Source organism: Amblyraja radiata, chromosome 17, assembly GCF_010909765.2.
Source record: "Amblyraja radiata isolate CabotCenter1 chromosome 17, sAmbRad1.1.pri, whole genome shotgun sequence".
Classification (NCBI taxonomy): domain Eukaryota; kingdom Metazoa; phylum Chordata; class Chondrichthyes; order Rajiformes; family Rajidae; genus Amblyraja; species Amblyraja radiata.
The window spans coordinates 39,513,623-39,531,531 of NC_045972.1; the positions used below are offsets into that span (position 1 = coordinate 39,513,623).

A 17,909-nucleotide genomic window follows, 5' to 3' on the forward strand; every position below is an offset into this window, starting at 1 on the left:
TACAAAGAGTTTACAAATGTGGGAACTTGCAAGATCATAAAGGGACTTGAAATCGGGTGAGATTTTAAAAACTTTGTATTGCATGGTGTCTTCCTGAGACCAGTACCTGCAGACGGAAAGCAGCATGAAAGCATTTGAATAAAGACTCTCTTCATTTCATCAGGTGAGGTGGCAATTACGGTGAGAGAAACACTATGCATGTCCTGTAACTGAAGATATTTATGGTTTTAAATTTCTGTATGTGTGTAGATGGACTCTGGATAATACTTAGCATCTGTTGGTGACCAAATCAGTCCTACCTGGTGTATTGGCACAATTTTAGTCTATACATTATAGTAACTTCAAGGTTTCAAGGTCAGTTTATTGTCACATGTACCAGTTAAGGTACAGTGAAATTCGAATACCATACTCCGAAAAAGCAACAAGACACAGGACTACATGAAAGTTAACATGAACCCACCACAGCAGATTCCCCACGTTCCTCATTGTGAAGGATGGCAATAAAGTCCAATCTTCTTCCTCTTATTCTCCTGCGGTCAGGGCAGTTGAACTATCCACAGTCGGGGCGATCGAAGCTCCCGCAGCCGGCGGTCGAAGCCCCTGCGTCGGGGCGTTCGAAGCACCCGGGTCAGGGCAGTCGACGCTCCTGTGGCTTGGAGTTCCCAAAGTCGATCTCTAACCAGAGACCGCGAGCCCCGCGATGTTAAAGTCTCAGAATTTTATGTTCTTCTATCAGGTCTTCCCGCGACCTCCAGAGACCCACAAAATTAATATTTCTAGATGCAATTATTAATTTATATGTAAATGCAATCTATGATAACAGATAATGCAATTATGCATTTTTATTTTATCACTTTAGAGATTTGGTAGATGATACAAATGCTTGGAACCATTGCATATTAACTTCAAGTTTAACTGGATTCTATTAAGTACTTTTCAGACAATATTTAAATTAATCGAATAGAGTGTGGAAAAGAATTAATGCCCAAAAAAGACACAGTGCTAGAGTAACTCAGCGAGTCGGGCAGCATCCCTGGAGAGCATGGATTGTTTGTGGTCAGGACCCTTTGGACACCTAATTGGTTCATTTCACAGGTAGTAGTTGTGGTTTTAACTTTAAAGAAATCCAAAAAGATAAATTATTACTAGCTCATTTTATATTTCTAGTTGAGCAAGCTGCTTTTGGCATGGAGGTGTTGACGTAGCTATGGATCTTTATGTGACTTGGACTACATTTCCAGTTCACTGTCCCAAGACAACTGGACAATGCAAAGCTTGCAACATAGATAAAATTGAAAAAATATTTCAGAAACTGGATACAGCAGAATGGTAACGGGCATTTAAATGCAGCCTTTCCAATCTCACCAAATCCTGGGAACATCAAAAAAGACTAACGGAATCGTTGTAGCACAGAAGTAGGCCATTCAGCCCATTGAGTCAATGTCTGTTACTATTAATGCACTTCTATCAGTCCCAATCGCTTTTTCCTCGGGGTTGTGCAATGATTATTTTTGCCAATGTCTATCATTTCACAATGATATCTCCTACTTGATCAATCAATTCAGCCAGACTTTCGATGTCACCTGGTAATCTATTTCTATCCTTTTCGATCGTCCAAGCTTTATATCATCTCAAAGTTTGGATTTTTTATCCCGTAATTCATGTCGGAGTTATTAATGTGTACAAGAGAAGGCGATAATGCCAGCTCGAACTCGAAGTGCGCACCACTGTCTGCCATCTTCATTCTGAAAAACTCTCTGCTCTCTTCCTTTTAGCCCTTGTTGTATTACTACATCCCTTTTAATTTCATGCGGTTCCATTTTGCCAATTAACAAACGTCTGAAAATATAGGTAGAGTACATCTATAGTATTTCCTTCATCAACCTTCTCTGTTAATACATGTACAACGTTGGCTCAAAAGGCAAGTATGCTTGTACATTTTGGAATTGGCATCTGCTAAGGGTTCTAAGAAGGGTTGAACACCAGACAGAGAAATCACTGTATCCATCCTGTCAAGCCCCCAAAAATATTGCACGGTATGAAGATTTTCATAGTTTAATTTATTTAACATATAAATGCCTTAATAAGATATCTGACACTGGGATTTTAAGAAATGTAATTTCACATTGGTCTCAAAAAACATTTGTATTTACATAGGATTTTTACTATTTCAAAATATTACAAGGTAGTTTACAGGTAGGTAATCAAACAAAATTAACAATTGGGCCACCAGCCATTTCCCAGACCACGGACGTGAGGAACTGCACGCATGTGAGGAGAGGAAAAGCTGGCATGCATTACGAAGCATGTTAGAATACTTTTCAGTTTATTCGATTCATGGACTGCTTTTGCTATGTTATATTGAGGTACTGTTAAAACAAGTTGGTAAATGTGGAAATGTGAGTGGTCAATTTATCCTCTTCCGTGAGTGTCCATTTTGGCCATCTGTGAAATCATCCCCGTAATAAATTGTAGCATCTCGTGATGAAACAATCGTGTATAAATTGTCTATTCCTGGATTTCTTTTACCGATTTGAACGTTAATAAGGTCAAAAATATATAGAAAGCTAAAACAGAATACAATGGAGTGTTCTTTTGGCTTCAGGCATGGAATGTGGGTGATGCCTACCACATAATTCTTTCTCTGAGATCGTGATACAGTTAATTTGCCTTTTCAAAATGTTATGCACTGGTGCAGAATCTACGCTCAGTCGCCCATTTTGAGGCTCCAAGATTTTAATCCAGGAACCACTGATAAAGGAACAGCAATTTATTTCCAAATCAGAATGGTGTGCAAGGTTGAGGGAATGGTGTTCTGAATGCCTGCTGCACTGGTCTTTAGTGTAGGTTGCAGATTTGGGCGGCACAGTTGGATAAACGTTGTCATTCCTGCAGGGACTCTTATGGTTGATATGCAGTACAGTCACTATAATTGGTGGTGGTGAATGGGATACTGGTTAAAATATACTTTTTGCTTGATTTCTTTTTAGAGATATGGTGTGATCAAGACCACTCTAACCACATTCACTAGTTCTATCCTACACCTAAGGGACAATTTATTTTCACAGATGCCAATTAACCTACAACGTGCACATCTTTGAAATGTGGGAGGAAACCAGAGCACCCAGAGAAAACCCATGCAGTCACAGGGAAAACGTACAAACTGCACACCGAGAGCACCCATAGTCGAGTCCGAACCCGGGTCCCTGGCGCTGTAAGGTACCAACTCCACCGCTGTGCCGCCCTTTAAATTTACATTTTTTTTTAACAAAATGTGTTGGAATGGTATAAAATATTTGAAGCATCATTGGAGCTTAAGTGGAGGGTATTCCATCGCATCCATGATTTGTGCATTTATAAATGGTGGTAAGGTGATGACAGACATGGAGAATCTCCACAGAATTCTGACATATTAAGTAAGATACTGGCCCAGTTAAAGTTTGTTGAATGTCAGAGGAAGGTTATCAGAGTCTCCCTCTTTGGAGAATCTTATTTCTTTTTGAAAAACCAGGTCTGCATATCTTGTTCATTGTGCTGTTGCTCATCTCAAGTCCAGGAAAGAGCACTTTGCCACTTCTGGAACCATTGGCAGAGAATGATCTTGGCAGAACTCAACTCAGTTGAAGACGAGGCACAAGGAACTGCAGGGGCTGGTTTACAAAAGGACACAAAGTGCCAGAATAACTCAGCGGGTCGGGCATCATCGCTGGAAGACTTGGATAGGTGATGTTTCAGGTCGGGCCCCTTCATCAGACTGATCATGTTGGGGAATTATTGATACTACTGACAACATTCATTTATAATTAAGACAAAAGGATGGGGCACTGGTTAATGGAGTTGGTTTGTTTCTGCTTTTTTTGTGGACAATCTATCTGAGAAATTTTCCACAGTGTCGGGTAAATGGCAATGGGAATTGTAATAGAACGCTTGGTTCTCAAACACATCCAGCAGGAAAATGGGAATATTGTCAGGCCTTTCCCTCCAATGTCCACAGCTATTTGATAACACATAGAATTAACAGAGTTAATAGAATTAATAGATAGAGCTCTTGGAGCTAATGGAATCAAGGGATATGGGGAGAAGACAGGCATGTGTTATTGATTGGGGACGATCAGCCATGATCACAATGAATGGCGGTGCTGGCTTGAAGGGCCAAATGGCCTCCTCCTGCACCTAATTTCTATGTTTCTAATGCAGTTGGCTGAATACTGACTTTTGTGATGTTGGTACCTCAGGAGGCCAAGATAGAGCATCAATTTGACACTTTAGGCTGAAGGTGATCCTACGCTTTCGTCAACCAAATCTGCAAACGCAAGTTACATGTATTTTAATCAACGTTTCATACAAATAGTATCAAAAAATAGAACTATCAAATGGAAATAATTTTCTCTTCCAATTCCTTTTTCAACAGATAGTCCAGGTAGGTACTTCAAACTGGTTTCTCCATGCTGCAGCCCATTTTCACTTCAGCATTTCAATCTTGATTGCATGTGCTGGTTTTAGACAGTCAATCAGCAATGATCATGAAGACTTTCCTTTAAAAATTATGAATGCTCTGCACAGTTGGAGATCTCACGAGGTAACTGTTCTACAGTGGAGGTTTCACTCTTATCTGGAAAGTCAAAGATCACGTTAATGCTTAACTAGACTTTTCTCCAGCATCTTAACTGCTGCTAATTAACAAATGCATTTGATAAAGTGTTGATTAAATGCTGATGTTGAAGTATGAGGTGATGGTGATTGTGTTAGTTATACAAAACCCTCTGTTCGAACCACACATCTGGAGAAGTGTGGGCAGTTTCAGGCAATATTGGACAATGGTGTACATAGAGTTAAATTATTCAGCTCTTGTAATTATGTAACTGAGACATTAGAGTGATGATTTGCTTGAACATAAGAAAATAGGAGCAGTGAACAGTACCAGGCCCCTCCCTCCATTCAGTATGCTCATTGTTGATTGATGCTGGCCTCAAATCCTCTTCTGCGCTAGTTCCCCATAACCCTCAATTCCTTGATATTTCAAATATTTATCTGTCTCTACTTTAAACATATCTAATGATCTGATGTCCACCACTAGCTGGGGGAAGAAATTCCAGAGACTACACCCTCTGAGAAAATACATTTCCATGCAAATCAGTTTTAAATGATCAGCCCTTTATTTTTGCAGCTACAGCATGTCTCCTTGTTCGTGGTTCTCCTACCAATGAAAAATTCTCAACATCTACGCTGTCAATCCCCCTTAGGAACATACCTTTGAATAATTGAATTTGCAAAATATGATGAGCAGATAAGGGTAGATGGGGAAATTATCCAGGAGTGGTGTTTTAAAAAAAAAAAATCTGACTGACACGATAATTTTAAAAAGTGACTGACTATAAATCCCTTGAGACTGGATCTTTATCTCTATGATAAAGGTTTACAGCAAAAATAAAATATAGATAAAGAAGCAGTCAGCTGTACCTTCAGAGGCTGAACTTTCTTCATTCTTTTCCTTTACTGCAATGTCATTTTTCTTTATTGATGTTGAATTTGGAGTTGGCGTTGTATGCTTCTCAATGCCACGCGTTTCATCCAGAGTTAAGCTTTGTTGCAATGACACTGACTTTCTCGGAACTGGTATAGGATTTACATTCTGTTCTTTTTTCCGCTGTTGCAAATATTTTGTTCGTGGAAGTGGAAACAGAATTTTCTGGTCCCTTCCTGATGTGAGTTCTTGTCTTTTATTTTCTTCCTTGCTATCAACTTCTGCATTCCTGGCTTCTGGCGATAATTGCCCTTCAAAATCTCCTCCTTTATCTGGATTGATCAATGAAAATATTTTCTCAAACATCCATAGAGTCAACGTTTCCCCTTTTCTCAAATTTCTGTCATTTCAGATTCAGATTCAGATTCAATTTTAATTGTCATTGTCAGTGTACAGTACAGAGACAACGAAATGCATTTAGCATCTCCCTGAAAGAGTGACATAGCAAATGATTTGAATAAATAATAATAAGTGTCCGGGGGGGGGGGTGATTGGCAGTCACCGAGGTACGTTGTTGAGTAGAGTGACAGCCGCCGGGAAGAAGCTGTTCCTGGACCTGCTAGTTCGGCAACGGAGAGACCTGTAGCGCCTCCCGGATGGTAGGAGGGTAAACAGTCCGTGGTTGGGGTGAGAGCAGTCCTTGGCGATGCTGAGCGCCCTCCGCAGACAATGCTTGCTTTGGACAGACTCAATGGAGGGGAGCGAGGAACCGGTGATGCGTTGGGCAATTTTCACCACCCTCTGCAATGCCTTCCGGTCGGAGACAGAGCAGTTGCCATACCATACTGTGATGCAGTTGGTAAGGATGCTCTTGATGGTGCAGCGGTAGAAGTTCACCAGGATCTGAGAAGACAGATGGACCTTCTTCAGTCTCCTCAGGAAGAAGAGACGCTGGTGAGCCTTCTACAATGACGTTTACATTATTACGAATGATTACTTATTTTCAATTTGTCCCCTTTCCTCCCTCTCCTGGAGGCAGCAAGTAGTCGTGATTTACTAAGCACAGGATCTCTATGCTGATTCATAGACCTAGACAGTAATGTTGAACACTAGAAAGGAAGCTTTGGAGAAATATTGCTCGGAAGCAAAACTCCGGGGGACCATTCCCCTCACTCGCTAAAAGGAGATCATAAAGCAAGCTTTCAAACCTAGTGGAAATAGCAATCATCTTATGAGTACAATTCCACCTCAGCATTTGGAACCTCTATTTTATGTACCCAACATGCTTCTATGTGCAGCTGCCAAGGGGGGGAGATTTTTGGGCAGCACAGTGGTACAGCAGGAGAGTTGCTGCCTTACAGTGCCAGAGACCTGGGTTCGATCCTGACTACGGGTGCTGTCTGTATGGAGTTTTGACACAAGAAAGCACAAACTGCTGGAAACCATCAACAGGTCAGGAAGCATCTGTGCAGACTAATGCCGCAAGATCACTGCCAGGACATTACAAATGATGTGGAAAAAATAACCTATGTGGAGTAACCAACTGAAGGTTCCAGGATCACAAATTCAGAAACCACTAAGAGAAGCAAAGAAGTTAATATGCTGACATAAATAATGTAAAACAAACTGTAGCATTTATTTCTATAGGGTTAGAATTGAAAACTAGAAAATACTGCTGAACATGGACCATACACAAAGTAGTAATACTGCATTGAAATAGGCCCTTCTGCCCGAATTGCCCATGCCGTCCAAAATGCCCAGTCTACATTAGTCCCACCTGCCCACGTTTGGCCCATATCCCTCTAAACCTTTCCTATCTCTGCACCTGTCCAGATGTATTTGAAATGTTGTTATAGCACCTAAAAGTAATATGTACATTTCTGGTTGCTGTAATATAAAAGTGTATTCAGGCAGTGAAGATCCACTGGAATGATAACAGAGTTGAGGGATTCTGGCTGCAGGAACGTATGAAAGAAATACATGGACATATTAGACTGAGAAAGTGATGCTAGAGGCTTTTCTTTCAAATTAGTTACAGTTTTATAGAGTATACACGGCGAATGTTTCCACTTTTGTGGATCAAGTAATCTTCAAGCAATTAAATAAAGAATTTGGAAGCAACAGCTTTATCAAAAGGAGGAGTAGGTCATGTTAAATAGAAATGGATTGAGGAAAGATGGGAAGATCAATTTATGTAAATCCTGACATGGTCTGATGCATACTTTTATGTACTCCTACGTAAAACATCCAGTTGAAATTTTGTATTTACTGCTGTTCCCCTAGCAACATGGTAGTTTGTTTTGTCATATTTTCCTATCAAATAATAGGATGCTTTGACTCAGTTCCAATAGGAGAAAGATATGTTATTATCTGCAAGATTCTTACCTAGCTTTACTGCTGTGAATTATGACAGGAAGGGAAAGTCAACAAAGTTCTATTTCACCATAAGATAAATGACGAGTAGTCTACGAGTTAATGGCTATATAAAATCCACTTGTGATATAGTGCCTGTATTTATTACCGTGTGGTAGTTTATCTCCAATGTGCGTCGTATAGATTGTTACTGAATTGGCTGACTGCAGACTAAGCAGTAAGGGTGCTAAAAATTGTATTGATGCCTTTAAATTAGGTAAGGGGCAAAAAGGTCAGGCTTTCCGCATCCAATTGCAATCTGCAATAGGTGCATACATTCGAACATCAGGCAAGAAAGCCAACCTTGTCTTTAATTAGACCTTACTGTTCCCTCAAAATATTCATCAGAATACTTTTTCTACAAAATTTGCTGTTAATTACAGTTTGGGTTGTGTTTGGTTGTAATAGCCCCACTAAGCAACAGAATGCTTAAACTCATTGTAAAGACTTGAGAATGGTGACCCAGAAATAAATTATTTTCTTATTATCCCTTCAGCATATTTAAAGATGGTGAAGGGGAAAGCTTCTCATAATTCTGCATTAAATTTCAGCATGTCCCACTTCCATTGTAGATGTTTTATCAGTGAGATGAAAATCAATTTTACCTGTTTTAAGGCTTGCACTGGACTTGGCTAAATTGGCTTGCATGGCACGTTTAAGTGATTGAGGCGGAGGCTGTGGTTTGTTCTCTCTGGATATTCCTTCAAATCAAACATATCTGCATTAAAACTATAACTTACATGATTATAGAAAATGTCACAAGTCTTGTGAAACCAAAAATTGTCACAGACAAATGACACATTTTGGTTTTAGTGTTCATAAACATAGACTAAGTTCCTAAAAAAGGTTGAGAGGCAGGAAGATTTGGTGAAATTATTCTAGAGTTCAGAGACTGGAGAAGTCTGATAATGTTACACATATGGAGGCATTTGTTGTCATGCCACAGATATTTAAAACAAAACGCATGTGGATGTAAAATATGCCTAGGTTCTATACGGTTTGGTTTAATTTCAGACAAATGCCAAGAAGAATGGATTTGCTGCCCAGGGAACACAGTCTGATGGGCTGTGAAGACGTCCAAAAGATGCTGATTGACTGTCAATAGCTCAGCATTTGACTGTCGGCCTTCGAGGCGTGGGCACACGTCTGCGGTCTTGGCAATTGAATGAAGCAGCTGACTTAGTTTAGTTTTAGTTAAATAAATAAACGTTATCCTTTTAAAATAACCCTTGCATCTTGGACATCTTGGGGCGGCACGGTAGCATGGCGGTAGAGTTGCTGCCTATAGCGCCAGAGGACAGGGTTCGATCCTGACTACGGGTGCTTGTCTCTACGCAGTTTGTACGTTCTCCCCGTGACCTGCGTGGGTTTTCTCCAAGATCTTCGGTTTCCTCCCACGCTCCAAAGACGTACAGGTTTGTGGGTTAATTGGTTTGGTATTAATGTAAAATTGTCCCTAGCGTGTGTAGGGTAGTGTTAATGTGCAGGGATCGCTGGTCGGTGTGGACAACTCACAATGGAGTAAAATCTGACAAATTAGTCCCTTCATCAGGACTGTACTCACCAATGGATCAGAGGAGTAAGATGCTTTCCATTAAATTTACTCACTAATTTTCTTTTATTTGAAGCAGTTTATATTTTGTATTTTCTTCCGTGTTAAATTAATCTTAAATTCATGTTGGCTTTAATGAAAATGTTGAATATTGAATTCCATCTCAAGCAGTTATTTTCACATGAAACAAATATTTAAAAGAAACTTTTTTCTGTCTTACCTTTAAATTCTGTTACTTTAAACTCTGATTCCGAGCTCTATAAATGCAGGAAAAAGTGAAAGAATAAATTACCGCATAGTACGCAAGTGTCTACTGCACGGAAATTCAATTCAACCAATGTGCTGAAATCTTCTGCAAGTTTCAAATGGACCATTGACTTTAATCTCTTTTTACCGTCATGTTTTTATTCTGGCTTTTCCTGCTTTCTGCAAAATCCATGCAAAAATTAATTTTGTTCTTCCTGTGTCCTGCTTATTCATATATAAAATTAGAATTTGTGAATTGCCATCACAACCCACAAATTGTATGTTTTTTCAGTTCAAGTGAGAAATCTCAAATTTGTTTCCTATAGGTTTCAGTTTTACTAGGTGCAAAAGGACCAAGCAATGAACATAATTTCTTGGTCCAAAACAATGCATGGCATCATCTAATAAAAGTCTTTAACCCAGAATAAGAGGAGATCATTGTTTGTTATAGCCAGTGAATTAGTGGGGAATATTAAATCAAAAGCTAGAACACACAAAATGGCAACGGTCAGGGTGTAGACCAAATTAATTTTACAACAAGTACTTAGAAACTAATGAGAGAACAATATAATTTAGGAAAGACAATTCGAACATAACATCAAAATAAACAGCTGGATATATATATATAGGCTGACTTTATATATAAGGCTGACTATATATATAAGATGTGTATATATATATATAAGATGTGTATATATATATACACATTTATATATAATATGAAAGGGCTAGAGATCAAGAGAGAAGTGTGTTAGAATTTGTGTTAAGATTGATTATCGAACAGAAGAGAGGGAGTTGGAATAAAAGGGTTGTTTTTAACCTCAAAGGATGTAACTAGTGGAGTGCTGAAGGATCAGTTCTCAGTATTCATTTGTTTGAGTGTAAGGCATCCAAGTTTGCCAATGCCATGAAAATAGGCGAGAGGTTTGGTGCAATGAGGAGAGTAGAATTCTGCAAGAGGCTAGGTGTGTACGTGGATACTTGGCAAATGAAGTTTAAGGTGGGATTGTGTGAGGTCTTGTTCAAGGAGTTCAGTGCATGAGACGAGGGAAAGGGAAACCCCGAATGCACATCAACATCCAACTTTTTTGGCATGTTTTAAGATATTCCAATAACTCGGGTCCATCCAGGCAAGGGCCTTTGAAATGTACATTAAAGTTGTTCCTCCTAATGCTAATTTTAGGTCGAATGCAGAAAGATCAGCCCAATTCATTCATGCCAACCAGGATGCCCATCAACCATAGCCAACCTTTGTAATACGTGAAACTATCGAATCACTGCATATTTATTCTACATCTTCAACATATACCATATAAAACAAAGGATCTTGCACTGAGCTCTACAGAATCTCACTGCAAACAATTTTCCATTACCAAAAACACAGCGATCATTCTGTTTTGGACTCAACTTGCTATTGCACCATCTGTTTTCCATGAGATATTTTAATGTTGGAAGCTAACACCAGTCTTACTATAAATCCAGGCCGACTACATCAAATGCACTACCCTTATCAACATTGTTTGTTATCTTATCAAAAATTCAATCCTCAGCAGATACTATCTTCTTTTAACAAATCTGTGCTGACTATCCTTGCAAGCCTTTCTAATTGATGATACTGAGACTCAAAATTATTTTTCATTATCTTTTATTCAAGAGAGAGATTCTGTAGATATAGCTCTAAGGGCTAACAGAATCAAGGGATATGGGGAGAAAGCAGGAACAGGATACTGATTCTAGATGATCAGCCATGATCACATTGAATGGCGGTACTGTCTCGAAGGGCCGTATGGCCTACTCCACCTATTCGCTATGTTTTTCAACAGCAATGTTACAAGCCTATAATTACTGAGACTGCCTCGTTCTTCCCTTTTATGCAACACATGTTCAATCAATTGGTTACGCAGCACCAGGCTCACATCTAGACCATTTACCCAAATAGTCAACAAACAATATCAGCTTTAGATGCTTGAACAAGATGCTTGAAAAACATTGACAAGTGTGGTTTGCACTATGTTTTGGCATCAGACATCATTGCCTATAAACAGCTTACATGACCACTACATGACCAGTGACTTCACCTTCCGTCTCTCTAAATATCCTTTCAAGTAATTGAGAGAGTCTCAGTAAAACAGGTCAGTATGCAAACATAATTAATTGGTTGTAATGAGTGATCTGTTATCCTGGATTAAGGATCTTTCTTTTGAATGTCTGCCAGGTTTCATTGGCCCTGCAGAGTTTCAAAGAGAGTTCAGACACTTTAATCCGATTTTCAGAAGCTGTTTTTTCTTACCAGACTCATCTGAGGGTCAGAGGGCATTGTCTTCAGACCTGCTGTGTCTAGTGCCTGGTGTATGTGTTCTTCAGATCTGAACAGCAGTTTTCCTTCAGAGAGCTCAGAGTTACATTCCTGTGTGTTGGCAGAAATATCAGAGGCCCAATATTAGCTCACAAAACCTTCAGTTTCAAGTGACTATATATATATATATATATATATATATATATATATATATATATATATATATATATAATCAGATTGAATACATTTCAGACTTTCATTCACTGATTCATTACATGTAAGCCACAAAAATTAAATGACAAATACAACATGCACTATGTGTTTAAGAAGGAACTGCAGATGCTGGAAAATCGAAGGTACACAAAAAAGCTGGAGAAACTCAGCGGGTGCAGCAGCATCTATGGAGCGAAGGAAATAGGAAATGTTGCCTATTTCCTTCGCTCCATAGATGCTGCTGCACCCGCTGAGTTTCTCCAGATTTTTTGTGAACATGCAATATTTGTTTATTGAATAATATTAAATACCCTTCTCCTTCTAACCCCCCCTCGATGTTGTTAACCCCTTGATTACAGCTTAATGGTTCCCTGCGCCTCGCCCACATGGCATCAGGCCAGAGCTTGCCCCCTCCCTCATCTTAAAACACTTATGCCACTTAGGTAATCATGTCCTCTCCTGACTAAAGCCTAGATAATATACAGGTAGTTCTGCCAATAACATGATTGTTACATTCCTAACAACCTTGTGTTATAGAAAACTGGGTTATTAAAACAACTGTCTCAATGGGGAAAAGGGGTTACGGGGCTAGTGTTCCAGACACGGAACGACAAAGACATTTTTCAAAGAAATGGGACATCTTGGTCCGTGCGGGCAAGTTGGGCACAAGGGCCTGTTTCCATGCTGTATGCCTCTAGGATTCTATGTTACATTGTATAGTAGAGCATCATTACACAAGTGCCAATAGAAGCAATTGCACATGAAAGCAACTGTGTTCCTTGGAGACAGGGAGGTTACATGGAAAGCTTATTTTTTCTAGACTCTTTTTTCCAAGGCAGGTTTGTTCAAAGTAATTTCTAAGGGGGGGGGGGAGCAGCCTGTGGCATCACACACACACACTAACCACACCCCCACACACACACACTGAGCACCCCCCACACACACACTGAGCACCCCCCCACACACACACTGAGCACCCCCCCCCACACACACACACTGAGCACCCCCCCACACACACACTGAGCACCCCCCACACACACACTGAGCACCCCCCCCCCACACACACACTGAGCACCCCCCCCCACACACACTGAGCACCCCCCCCCACACACACTGAGCACCCCCCCCCACACACACACACACACACTGAGCACATCACACACACACTGAGCACATCACACACACACTGAGCACATCACACACACACTGAGCACCCCCCCACACACACACTGACCACCCCCCTTGATATTATATTAATATTATTCATTGGCTCCTTTTACCCCCATCTCCACCCTCCGCCCTATCTCGAGGGGCAGAGAGAATGGGGCAAAGAAAGAGAGAGAGAGGGGGTGGTGGGAGAGAGGGATGGGGAGAGGAGAGGACAGGGGGAGAGGAGAGGGGGGAGGGGGAGGAGAGGGGTAGAAGGGGGTGGAGGGGGGAAGAGAGGAGAGGGAGGAGTGTGGGGGGGAGAGGAGGGGGAGTGGAGAGGAGGGGAGTGGGGGAGAGGAGGGGGGAGGGCGGCTGGGCTGCGGGCGGGCCAGGGCGCTGTAGATGGCCAGCCGAGTGCGAGTTGACTGCGAGCATGAGGCGACAAAATGACTGCGAGTCGGGGGGGGGGGGGTTTAACGTAACTCGCAGCTCGTGGAAAACAGTGGCCAGCAGGCTGCGCGTTGAAAACTCTGCGCAGCTGGCCGCGAGGAGCAGAGCCATTGTGACGTCATCAGCTCGTTAGCTTTAAAAAATGGCGGAGTAGACTTGATGAGCAGGATGGCCCAATTCTGCTCCTATCACTTATGAAGTTATGATCTTAATTCGATGTCAATAAATACTCACTCTTGTAATGAAGATGCTATGAATGAGTTTGGGCTAGATCGCTGGCATAAAACTGCGGTTATAAAATGTGTCTGACCCCTAGGCTCATCCTGTTAGGAAATGCTTTATGATGGTGGAGCTACAGGACACATGCTTTCAGGTGGTCATTTTTTTGCCCTCATTACCAGATATCTTTCTGCAATCTACAGGTATCATCCTCATTGTCATTATTAATCATAGACAACCTTTGTAATACCTGAAACTATTGGAATCACTCCATATTTATGTCTACTCTGCCTTCTCTGTTGCTGCTCCGGCGTTATGGAACACTCTGCCGTTGCACATCAGACAGGCCCCCTCACTGTCCATCTTCAAAACCAATCTTAAAACCCATTTCTATTCCTTGGCTTTTGACCCTGCATGAGACTTTGCTCCTGTTTTAGTGTTTTTAATGGGTTTTTTTAAAAAATTGTTTTTACTCTCTCTTTTAATGTTTTTATTGTCGTGTAATAATTTTTTGTCCATGATTAGTCATGTACAGCACTTTGTTGCAACAGTGGTTGTTTTTAAAGTGCTCTATAAATAAAGTTATTATTATATTATTACATCTTCAACATATACAATATAAAACAATAGATCTTGCACTGAGCACTACAGAATCTCGCTGCAAATAAATTTCCATCAACAAAAACACTGATCATTATTCAGTTTTAGACTACACTTGCTATTGTCCCATCTGTTTTCCCTGAGATGTTTCCATGTTGGAAGCTATCAACAGCCTTGCTATAAATCCAGACTGACTACATCAAATACGCTACCCGTATCAACATTGTTTGTTATCTCTTCAAAAATGCAATCCTCCGCAGATACTATCTTCCTTTAACAAATCTGTGCTGACTAGCCTTGTAAGCCTTTCTAATTGATGATCAATACATGGACGCAACAGCAATGTTACAAGCCTATACTTACTAAGGCTTCACTTTTATACAACACATCATTTGCACCACCTGGTCATGCAGAACCAGGCTCATAGCTGGACCTAGAGCTTGAGACTAGGAAATGCTCGAGTCCCCTCTTAAACAGGCTGTGACACATTTTATCCAGGTCCAGCAATTTCAAATGCGCTACACCATTTAATACAGTATTTAATTTCCCCAATAACTAATGATATTATTCTCTCTGACGTCTGCATCATTCCCCCTTGTTTGTGAGGAGAGGTGCAAAATATTAACTGAGAATCAGAACCACATATTCTGTCCCCACAAATCAGTTGTCGTCTTGGTCTTGATTTGACCTTACCCTTTTTCGTTGGCCTCTTGTCCTTTGCATATATATAGGCATTACTTTCTCTAAAATAGACACATTGTGCTGGGGTAACTCAGCAGGCCAGGCAGCATGAGAAAAAGGATAGGTGACATTACGGGTCAGGTCCCTTCTTCAGTCTGAAAGTAGAGCGGAGGGAACTGGAGATAAGAAAAGACCAGAACAAAGCAGGGTCGGCAACAGATGATCAAGGAAGGGTCGAGCCCATAATGAACCATTGTTGGCTGAGGAAGAGGTGATAATGAAGGGATACAAGGATGCGAACAGTGGAACTAGTAGGATGACTAGGATGGGGAAGGAGGAGAGAGAGGGAATGCACAGTGTACTTGAAATTAGATAAATCATACCACTCGGTTCAAAGCTGACCAAGCAAAATATGAGGTCCTGTTCCTCCAAATTAATGACATGATGTATTTGAATTTAGAGAAGGTAAAATCACTGTTGACAATGTAAAATTACTGATTAATAATCTCATATTCCTAAAAAATGGCCTTGTCCACACAAAACGAAATCAGAAAATGCTGGAAATGAAATGTAATGACATCAGGATTTAATGCAATTACATTAGGATCTCATTAGGAGAAAAACTAATGGGGGGGGGGAGTCCAGAACCAGGGGTCACAGTTTAGAAATATGGGGTAGGCCATTTAGGACTGAGATGAGGAAAAATATCTTCACCCAGAGAGTTGTCGATCTGTGGAATTCTCTGCCACAGAAGGCAGCGGAGACCAATTCACTGGATGTTTTTCAAGAATGAGTTAGATTTAGCTCTTAGGGCTAAAGGAATCAAGGGATATGGGGAAAAAGCATGAAAGGGTACTGATTTTAGATGATCTGCCATGATCATATTGAATGGCGGTGCTGGCTCGAAGGGCCGCATGGCCTACTCCTGCAACTATTCTCTATGATTTTATGTGTCTATGCTTCTAAAACCTTGTTTCAGGTAAACACTGATGGATTTTGGCAAATCCAATGATTTTTTCAAATTTTCAGCATTTCTGGTTTTCGAAATGTCTGAACACATCCCTCTTCCAGTCATCTCTGAGCATTCTCACTGTTTTAAAAACATCTTACCACATACCAAGGCATGAACTGACAAATTACTGGCATCCACGTTCCCAGGGAAGAGAATTAATGAGTGTGCTTTAGCCCATCGTGGCGATGACTGGCATTTGAGAACATCCTCTTGTTTGCTTGGCTCGCCACTGCCCTGTGGTGGTGCAGCCTGACCCAGCATCTCCTCTGATTTACAGTGCGGTCTCAGGAAATCCAAGGATGAACTCTTCTTGTTTTTCCGTTGGTTTCCCTCGGGGCCTCCCTCTGTTTTTTTCATTTTATTGATCTTTCCTTTCTTGAAGATAAAGAAGTCGCTGAGTTTAGGGTATCTCTTTTTAGTTTTTAAAGGGATTGACGTTGTGGTGCTTGGTTCTTCTTGCTTCACAGGGTCGGCGTTCCTGTACAAACCAGAGAAATAGTTCAAGGAGAAACAGTCGGATCACAACGATCCAGCCCCATGTGATACAAACGCTTCCCCAAGTTACAATACATCAGCTACTGGGAGCTCATTATACGACGTGTTTGAAATTATAGTTAATAATAGACTTTCTAACAGATCTTCATTCAACTTGGCACATCCAATTTTCTAACATAACTTACACAATGATCCAGGCTGTTACAAAAAATAATTGTGTGTCCGATCATCCCCATTGTGAAACTGTAGATTGCAAATATCCATCAAGATGAGAAGTTGCAAACTACAACCTAATGATTTGTGGGCATAATCTTGTCTAGCCACAGTGCACATTGACCCAAGTCGATGATGTCTTTGTTATCTCGACACAATATTTCAATGTTTGGTAGTTTTAGCTAAAATTGGGTACGTTTTAAAAAGCACACTCCTGTAAATTGTGATTTATTGATAGGGAGGATTAATTTGGGCTTTTGCGTTTACTTGATAACTGATATACACTATAAAGAAAAAATATTCATGGTTCACTTAGATCTTGTCAAAGACTTCATTTTCATGCTCGATTTGTACATCTATTAGGATATCGGAAATTCAGGAACAGTTTGACCGAAAATACTACAGATCCTATAAGCACATATAAGCCAACTAAGAAAATATTCATCAGCTCAGAGAACAAGGGTATCACACGGACACAACATGCTGGAATAACTCAGCAGATCAGGCAGCATCACTGGAGAACAAGGTTTGTCTAGAGATGCTGCCTGACCAGCTGAGTTACTCCAGCACTTTGTGTAATTTTTTGTACTAACCAGCATCTGCAGTTCCTCGTTTCTATATATCATACTACTAATATTCCCAACACAATTAAGCAAGACCTATATGACTCGGGATCTCTTAGGTTACAGACCTCTGCTCTAAACCACATCCAGTCATAAATAACAAATGCTAGTGGCTACAATAAATATGTACATTAGTGAGATTCCAAAAAAAATGGGAGAGGCTAATCAGGTCTAAATACACTCTTCCTTTATATAGTTTGCACAATTTCTATAAAATATATCTAATTTGTTCCTTAAATTCCTTATTACCCACAATCCATTCCCAATTAGTTTAGAAAATTATA

The 17,909-nt window shown here is 40.4% G+C and overlaps 1 protein-coding gene across 1 annotated transcript in view; it reads right to left on the reverse strand.

Annotated features, from left to right (window-relative positions):
• Window positions 1–3,219: 3,219 nt before the first annotated feature.
• carmil2 (capping protein regulator and myosin 1 linker 2) overlaps window positions 3,220–17,909 on the reverse strand; it is a 77,750-nt gene continuing 63,060 nt past the window's right edge. Inside the window, exons 31-36 of the mRNA XM_033036273.1 lie at window positions 16,400–16,772; window positions 11,965–12,081; window positions 9,649–9,685; window positions 8,482–8,577; window positions 5,461–5,796; window positions 3,220–4,612 (exon numbers count right to left, since the gene is read on the reverse strand). Of these exons, the coding sequence (XP_032892164.1) occupies window positions 4,545–4,612; window positions 5,461–5,796; window positions 8,482–8,577; window positions 9,649–9,685; window positions 11,965–12,081; window positions 16,400–16,772 (1,027 nt within the window). The 3' untranslated portion in view covers window positions 3,220–4,544. The remainder of the gene's footprint in view (window positions 4,613–5,460; window positions 5,797–8,481; window positions 8,578–9,648; window positions 9,686–11,964; window positions 12,082–16,399; window positions 16,773–17,909) is intronic.